Source organism: Telopea speciosissima, chromosome 1 (genome assembly GCF_018873765.1).
Source record: "Telopea speciosissima isolate NSW1024214 ecotype Mountain lineage chromosome 1, Tspe_v1, whole genome shotgun sequence".
Lineage (NCBI taxonomy): Eukaryota > Viridiplantae > Streptophyta > Magnoliopsida > Proteales > Proteaceae > Telopea > Telopea speciosissima.
In genome coordinates this window covers 81,769,270-81,777,788 of record NC_057916.1, presented here as the reverse complement: position 1 = coordinate 81,777,788, position 8,519 = coordinate 81,769,270, and the positions used below count along the sequence as shown (strand labels likewise).

The 8,519-nt window shown below is 41.2% G+C and overlaps 2 protein-coding genes across 2 annotated transcripts; one reads left to right on the top strand and one right to left on the bottom strand.

Moving 5' to 3' along the window:
- The first annotated feature begins 910 nt into the window (after nucleotides 1–910).
- On the top strand, nucleotides 911–2,758 carry LOC122656228 (probable methyltransferase At1g29790). The gene has a single exon (XM_043850709.1). It carries the CDS (start codon nucleotides 1,186–1,188, stop codon nucleotides 2,602–2,604), a length of 1,419 nt encoding a protein of 472 aa, XP_043706644.1. The 5' UTR covers nucleotides 911–1,185; the 3' UTR covers nucleotides 2,605–2,758.
- Nucleotides 2,759–3,566: 808 nt separating this feature from the next.
- Nucleotides 3,567–5,594, bottom strand: LOC122656219 (glycosyl hydrolase 5 family protein-like). The gene is made up of 3 exons (XM_043850698.1): nucleotides 4,993–5,594; nucleotides 4,296–4,893; nucleotides 3,567–4,073 (listed from the first exon to the last, which is right to left on the bottom strand). The coding sequence occupies exons 1-3, from the start codon at nucleotides 5,578–5,580 to the stop codon at nucleotides 3,637–3,639; spliced, it is 1,623 nt and encodes a 540-aa protein (XP_043706633.1). The 5' UTR covers nucleotides 5,581–5,594; the 3' UTR covers nucleotides 3,567–3,636.
- Between the last annotated feature and the right edge of the window lie 2,925 nt (nucleotides 5,595–8,519).

The window sequence follows — 8,519 nt, the reverse complement described above, 5'->3', positions numbered from 1 at the left end:
ACCAACAAAACCTAAAGAATTGCAGGCATAGTGACACTTTGACCTTTGAGAATCCCCATTTGTTTAGTTGAAATCGTATGATGCTAGGCTGTTTGATCTGTTTATAATTTCAGTGAAAACCCAGTTGCCTTCACGTCTAAGGCTGATGTTACTTTAGAAACACAAATTAAATATAAAATTTGTAAGTCTTATTTCTTCCCCACGGCCTCCTTTTTAGAGTATACGTTGCCTCTCACTGAATGTGGGGTCTGGAGTGGGGAGAGGGGCTTATTATTAAATTAGGTCCAGAGACTCACAAACCCAGGAGTGCCTTTAGTGGAATAATAAAAACGAGAGAGTGAGAGAGATCCAAGTGGGTTTGGCATGGTGATGTCTGATTTGTTCCAACTGGTCTTGGGAGCTTTCCTCGCTGTTAGTTAGAAACCCATACACAGACTGTACTACAGATTTTGACAAATTGTGATCTGCCTCTGTTCCTCTGTCCAGTCGCTGAGTGCCGCAGCAAATCTGATTGATGAATCACTGCCACATAAAGAGAGAGAGAGAACAAATTACCAACAGGGTCATGGTTTGCAGTAATCACCACCCAGAATTTGTGGTGATTGCAGATGAAAAATGGGCATAGGAGGTGTTCCTCTATAATTTATTGGGTCGCCCATTAAACCTACAGAAGGAGAGAAGTGAGATATTAGCATCACATGGGGTGACTTGGATAAGTAAGAAATACGAGAACTCCCAGTGACCAGAACTGTAGAGTTGAAAATTTTGTGATGGAAGAAGTCCAACCAAAAAGCCAAAACCCAAAGGGCATCAGAGTAGAAAAACCAAACCTCACGGGCTTTGATCTTGAAATACTCGTATTCAGGCTATTCTCAATATTCTATTAGACTTCGCTTCTTGATGGGGGAAAATTTGCATAAATGGTAAGTCGCAACCTTCCCAAGTTCTTCCTCTTCCCCCCGCCCCCCCCTGAAACTTTGGTATTGGAAGCGTTCTTCCCCATCTCTAGTTTGCTTCACAATGAATACACCTTTCTACTGCTTCTCTTATCCTTCTCTAGTACTTTGTTGGGTACCCGATAAAAGATTTTGGATCGGCTTCATGGTTTGTCTCGAGTTGTTCTTACCGACTTGATTTCTGCAAGTGATACTGGTTATGTCCTTCACTTAGCAACGAGATCAAAAGATGCGGAGCTCAAATCTCTTTTTGAAGTTTGGAGCATGGAGAGGGATACACAGGGTTATCTTCATAGTGGGTTTACTTGCTCTTCTCCTCAGTGTTAGCTCCTTGTCCAACTTCTACTCTCTCACCTCAATTCTTAACCCTGATAATTTCTGTAAGCATATGAACCCTGTGGATCAAGACAGAAACAGAAACGAAACAAGCAAAACTTTAGAGACGGTGATCCAGAAGATTCATGAAGAAATGAGACACATAAGAGAATCACCGGCGGAGTCCTCTGTGGTGAGACACAGTGCTTTCCTTGGAGACATTTTGGGTTTGCTAGAGTCTGTGCAGGCATCTCTGTCGTCGATTGAAGGAACCCATCAGACACAGAATGGAATCGGTGCTGCCCATCCTCTGTTCAGGCCCTCGCAACAATCTGATGAGCCCGGCAATTACTTTCTGGTGGAAGAGATTAGAAAGTATGTGAAGATGAAGCCCAATCGATTAGGCAAACAAAACTTCATGGGAGCAAATGGGACCTTCACCAGCATCGGTCATGCCTGTTTCTCCATGAAAGCAGAGCTCCAAGAGTACATGGATTACGATGTGGGGGACATTTGCAATGACGATTGGAAGCTCGCTCAAAAGCTCATTGTTCATGGGTGCGATCCATTGCCCAGGAGGAGGTGTTTGTCAATAGCTCCAAAGCTGTACAGAAAGCCCTTCCCCATTAATGAATCTATGTGGAAGCTCCCTGACGATCGAAATGTTCGATGGAGTCAGTACAGATGCAAAAACTTCAGTTGCCTGGCTAAGAAGAACACGAAGAAGGGGTTTTTCAAGTGTGCAGATTGCTTTAATCTAGTGGATCATGAGATGCCCAGATGGATTAAACCTGTCAATGTTAATCCAATTTCAAATCTAACTGCCGATTTCCTTATACCTGAAGTATTGGGTATCAAGCCCGGGGAGATCAGGATTGGACTGGATTTCAGCATTGGTACTGGAACTTTTGCAGCTCGGATGAGAGAGTTCAATGTCACTATAGTCTCGGCGACCATTAATCTAGGGGCTCCCTTCAATGAGATGATTGCCCTGCGAGGGCTCATCCCTCTCTACTTGACCATAAACCAAAGGCTCCCATTCTTTGACAACACTCTTGACCTTATCCACACAACAAGATTTCTTGATGGTTGGATCGATTTTCTGCTATTGGACTTCGTCTTGTATGATTGGGATCGTGTTCTGAGACCGGGTGGTCTGCTTTGGATTGATGACTTCTTCTGTTTGAAAGAGGATTTGAATGATTTTTTGGAGTCATTTAAGATGATAAGGTACAAGAAGCATAAATGGGTGATTGTGCCAAAGCTTGATAAAGATGACAGAGAGGTCTTCTTTTCTGCAATTCTAGAGAAGCCACTTAGGCCATTCCGATGACCACATCAGAATAATACTTCAATTCTGTAAACTTTTCATATATTACCATTGTTTAATAGCTCCACTCTTGTATTCACTTCTCTTTTAGAAAAATTTGTTCCTTCAGAAAGGAACCCCCATGAAATGGAGAGTTTTGAAAGGCTTAATAGTTGAAGCAGAACAAAAGTCTGTTTTTTTTTTGACAATTTGTGTTCATTGTGAGTGACTAGGTGCCTCCACAGCTCAAAACAGGTGTTCTATCCAATCCCTTGCTAAGGTATGTGTTTCAATTCTCATCTCCCTCCCCCCCTTCCCCCCTCTTCTTCTGGTTACTTTACTTCAAAACAAGCGGAGCCTAAGTGTAAACTCATCTAAGATGTTCAATGGTAGTTAAATGTAGGTCTATTTAGGTCTGGGTGGGTCAGTTGGATGAAAATCATGGAAGGTACATGAGTTATATGCAAGGGGGTTTATGTAGAGGGTGAAAGAATTCTGTTTTGGAATTGTTGGTTGCTATCTTTTCAACCTTTTTAATTCAATTTATGATTTCCAATTCTCTACCAAAAAAGATGCTCAATGGTAGTTTCCTTTGTAGCATTGTCTCAACGGAGCATGGACATGGCTGGACCATTTGGTTTGGTAACCAATCATCAAGACCTGGATGGCCTACACCCAGTTCATTTTTTTGAGATTTGCCTTCTGGAATTGTAGTTTCAAATACCAGATCAATGTCAAACCCAAAAAAGTGAAAGGATCTGCTTTTGGTTTTCCTGGTTCCATTGCTTGTTTTCACTAAAAACTGGGAATCATTACCCAAGTAATCCAACACTGTACATTTGTTATAAAATGGAGATGGCAATGATTCTGGTAGCAGTATATATAATAAATAATTAAGGAAATGAACAAAGAAAGTCCCATGGAAAGAGCTCCCTTCAGAGTCTGTCCTATATATTGAACCCCCCCCCCCCCTTCTATTTTTCCATCTTTTCTAGATTCTACAATTACAATTCTCACATGACTATGCGACAGGAGAAACCCTCGCGGGACAAAAGATCAATTTAGTTTTAGATTTGTGGGAATAAGTTTAAACCATTTAGTTTCAAGATTCTCATCACAATTGTTATCATCTATGGAGCAAACACACTTGCTTGTCAAAATTGTTGAAGAGTTGGAAGAATTGATCTCCAGGCATAAAGCTCTTCCCTCCACATCCTTGGCAGCTACATGTAGCTTGGAGCTTGAAACTATGCTCCAGTTGCTCTGTTCACTAGAGCAGGTAGATGAGAGAGTCACTGGAAGTCCATCCCCCGTGACACCCAAACAAAGGCCTGTACCCAACAATCTGATTGGAGCTTGGCCTCCCTCGTAACTCCAGTGGCTCCGGTCTCGACAATCACTTGCTTCAACACTGTTATTCTCGTTCACTCGGACACACAGGCCACTTAGTGGATGGAAAATAATGTGATATGTTGGAGTATCAGATCTCGGATCTGCATAAGAAGATATCAATCTTTTTATGAGTTGATCCATATAGAGTGAACTAAAGGAATACTAAATTGCTAACCTCAATGGAGGCTTAATTAATTTGTTAACCTTTTTAAACCCTGTTTTGCACTGGGGCAGTTTGGGAAGGTTATCAAATCCACTAGTTTGGAAGGTGAAGATTACTTTTGAAAGAAAGAGATGTGTTAATAAGAAGGAAAAGATCATGCCTTGGATAATCTCTTGCAGGAGCCTAAACCTTTCTTGAAATTTTGGATTCCTGGTCTGGTCCCAATTTCCATCTAACACACCATATGTTTCCTCAAACCCAGCTTGCCCATTCCTCAGGTAATAACTTCCTTGCAGAGCCCACATAGCCCAATCCATATCTCTTTCCACTGCAAAGGCAAGAAAGCAGCTCAAGAATCTATTATCAGCTGGGTTCTCACCTGTTTGGTCCACACCAAATTCACTGATGAACATAGGGACTGGGTTGTCTCCCTCCATCACAAAGCCTGCTCTGTCTTCAAGTCTTCTGATAGCATCAGCACACACCTGCCCTGGTGGTTGTGTCTTCCAGACTAGACGGTTTCCTTCACTAAATGAGTACCAATGTGCCTCATAGACCAATTTGTTATCCAAGTTAACTCCTAAAGGAGTTCCCTTCAAGAAGCTCAACTCTGTATCATAATTCAACCCTGAAACAATCACAAGCACATTTGGGTTTGCCTTGTGAATCTTTTTCACTCCACGTCTAATGTACCGGTACCAATCTGTCTCGCTTTGTCTTGGCCCTCGTAGCTCATTACGAATGCTCATCCCAACTACCTGCATTTAAGTGAAATCTCATGAACAATGAAGCATTTGAGAGTCAAATTTGGCATATAATCAAATTATCTGAAAAGCAAGTGTGGCTCAAGTTCAAACCTGAGATTTACCACTAAACCGTTTAGCTACAATGTCCAATCCTTGTAGCCATTCCTCTGGGTCAAAATAAGTATCACCAAAGAACCCATTTCCATCGTTGTCACCACAGCACCACTGCGGCCGGCTAACATGGTTATCAAGCACCACCATAAGGCCATTTGTGCCAAGCTGGTCGACGACGGCATCATAGGCTTGCAGTAAGGTGAGATTGAACAGAGAGGGGTTGTTGCTAACTATACCTATAGCTGCTTCTCCAAGGCCTAAAGAGTTGAGTGATTGAGCAACAGTGAACTTCACAGGTTGTGTACGAGTGAACATGTAGGTTGCCCATGTGAGGCGTACACAATTGAAGCCAAGTGAAGCCACCTTAGAAGCAATATCTTGTAATGGCTTCTTGTCAAGCCCTTCTGCTACCATGGGTTGCATATGGGCAACCCAGTTCACACAGCTTAGCTTCACGCGACGACCAGAAGCCATGTCCACAACCCATCTAGCACTTGTTGAGAGTGACAATGAATTACCCAAACCAAGAGATCCAAAGAACAATAACGGAATTAAGAGAAAGCTTTGCAGGGCTATACTTAGCATCTTCTGTGTATGGATCACCAATGGACCATTCTAAAAATCCCAACCACAACTACAAATATGCAACTAAGATTTAAGTGGTCTTGTTCACCTAATATGGAAGTGCTTTTGATGTACCTACTTTTAGTCAAAAATTTATATTCTTGGTCAAAGTAATTGAATTACATCAAGATTATGTTATGCTCCTTTTAAGATTTGAATGATAAGAGAGGAGTTTGAGATTGGGTTAGGTTGGGTTAGTTGGGTTCCCAAGCAAATGACTTTGGAGACCAAATGTTGTTGATCTTCTACATATTATGGATTCTTTTTTTTTGTTTTTTGTTTTTGGTAAGACATATTATGGATTCAGAGTCATAATTGGTTGGCAGATGAGGGTAGAAAAACATTACCAAGGGGAGGAGTGGAGGACCCCAATCAGAACAAACAGTACAACCATCCATCAAAAGGAATAAAGGTAACAATATAGGCCAATAACAATTCCATAGGAAACAAAACATCAAGTTTTTCAGTCTCTTGATTGATAGCAGATAATATGGGGAGAAGCTAATGCGATGACTCTGTCTCACTATATAAACACTACAACCCACTGAAACATCTGATTTTCTTTAGAAACAATTGCATCAATTTTGTTGAGATAGGCAGAAGAAGAAGATCGTCACCTAGTAATATGGAGAAAGGGAAAATTCTCACCTGGATCCACACTAGTTTCATGAGGCAAAGATTCCTGGATCTCTTATGAAGAGGCAACTAAAGAGCTATCAACCTCATAGATCACATCACATGTAGACTTCTAAGTAAGGGTCAAAGACGAAATAATATTGTTTTCCCTCCGAAATCCAAACCCCAAGTCAAAGAAGTCTTGAAAGTAGGGGATATCGAGTTTGGCTCAGGTTCACGTAGAACCATCTCATATGCCCCTGAGCCAACGAGATGGAATCCACTTTTGGAAGTGATTAGTTTTCCATTATTAATTTTTGGGTTACTAGATTAATTTTCAAGGAATACAGACACATGGGGTGAAATGATCGCTCCACCCCCCATAAAATGTGCAAATGACGCTCTAGTTGAAGCCCCACGTGCTCCCCCATTGGCCCTTGCCCACATGAGAACACTTCCCCAATTTTCAAATATTAAATACTGGGTTGTGCAGAACTTCTAGAATTTCGATTCTGCTCATCTCATAAGCCCGAAATGGAATCAGAGGTTTATAAATTCATGGGCTGATGTTCTTTGTGCTGCAGCGTGCAGTCTGCGTCCAAACACATGGGCCTGTCATTGGGAGTGGGAGGGGGGGGGAGAGGGTGGTCATTTCGCCTACCCATGTGCTTGGGCGCAGCCTGCACCCCAGCACAGAGAATCTTTGGCCTAAATTTCAGATTGGGGCAATGGGCTGGAAAGTAGTTGGTTCTCTGATTCTCTAGTGATGGCCTAAGAAAACGTTTGCATTGACAAATGCCCAGGCCTTTTAGCATATTCCATATTCCAACGGGTGGATATGCCTCCAAACGATTCCACCCAACAACCATCCTCTGTTTTCCCTGTGAACCAGAAGGCTCATTCCAAACTCAAACATGGCCATGGGGGCGTCAAGCGAGGGCAAGTAGTGTAGTTTTCCGACAGAAGATGGGTTCAGTAGCTTCTTCTTTAAAAGCTTTTCGAGGTTATGATGGCTTCAACCAAGGCACCAGTGTAACTGCTGGCGTCATTGGCTTCTCTGCGACTACAACAAGCTTTGCTCCAACCTCATTTCCTCTCACCTCTCAGTGCCTTATTTTGTTTCCTACAGATTAAAACGGGGTATTGTTCTTTAATTGATGTTTTGTTTTCCTGAAATTTATTATTCTTTGATGCTGATTGCAATATTTATTTCAATTTTAAATCCATTGATTTCGGTTCTTGAATGGTTTTCCCACGTCGTATGATTTTAATCATAATCTGCTACTTAATACGATTCTTTCTAGTCTTTTTTTTTTTTTTTTGAAAAGGGCATTGACAGTTCACGGTGAGGCCGGTTTTATGATACCTTCCCGGATTGAACTCATAAGTTGCTCTCACTGAAGGCCTTTTGCATTTGGAGTTCATGTTCTTACCTCATTAGGAAACTGGAAAACTAAGGGTTTGAAATGGTTGTAGAAACATAACCCAACAACATTTATTTCAACTCTCCCAACTGCAGAGAGGTTTGAGTATTTTAACTGAACTGTAGTACTCAAAAGCAAGCAAAGCCTGAAGAGTGAGTTCTTAGATTTCACTCTGAATTCGCTGGCGACTACATTGAAGTGCTGCGTGGAATCTGTATAACTAGATGATAAGAATGATGATATACTTTTGTAGCATTTGACCATTTCAAGTTGGGCTATCCCAAACTTTGTAGCATTTGACCATATAAAGTTGGGCTATCCCTCTTTCTTTAGCTCAAAAAAGCTTTTTAATGACCAACCCAGGTGAGCCTAGTAGAGGCTGAAAATGGGACAAAAGTTACAATGTCTAAAAAGAGGGAAAACAAATGCAATTCTTTTCATTGAGTAGAAGGTTGCGATCTTTAAATATTCAAGTGAATCAAGTAAAATTGTATTGTCAATATGCTACGAATCGAAGCTATAGCTGCAGATAAAATGGGGAGAGTATTATAATTGACGAGGAACTCTGCTTTTATTATTTCAATTGGAATTGGGTTGGTGACTCTACCATGTTTTTGCTTGTTTTTTAAAGAATTACAAATTTATGGTTTTATGCCTGTTTGACCCCTCATCATGGATCAACAGAGGCTGCATGCTGGGGTGCTTCTTGGGTTTACAAAGGAGGCTTTTTTTCCTCCTTAAAAAGACACATAATCTTGACATCCTGCTATAATATTTTCAATGTTCATGTGGTATTTTGCCTTCTATAACCTTATTTGACAAAAAATTTTAGGGTGAAAATATTTTTGTTCACTCTGCTTT

What these genes read in the sequence shown, in the direction of transcription:
- LOC122656228 (XM_043850709.1), top strand. Translation starts at nt 1,186, where the DNA reads ATGCGGAGCTCAAATCTCTTTTTGAAGTTTGGAGCATGGAGAGGGATA.
- LOC122656219 (XM_043850698.1), bottom strand. Translation starts at nt 5,580, where the DNA reads ATGCTAAGTATAGCCCTGCAAAGCTTTCTCTTAATTCCGTTATTGTTC. An exon ending in GGTTTAGTGGTAAATCTCAG is followed by an intron (nt 4,894 to 4,992) that starts GTTTGAACTTGA and finishes ACTTAAATGCAG; the next exon opens with GTAGTTGGGATGAGCATTCG. An exon ending in CCTGCAAGAGATTATCCAAG is followed by an intron (nt 4,074 to 4,295) that starts GCATGATCTTTT and finishes CTTCTTATGCAG; the next exon opens with ATCCGAGATCTGATACTCCA.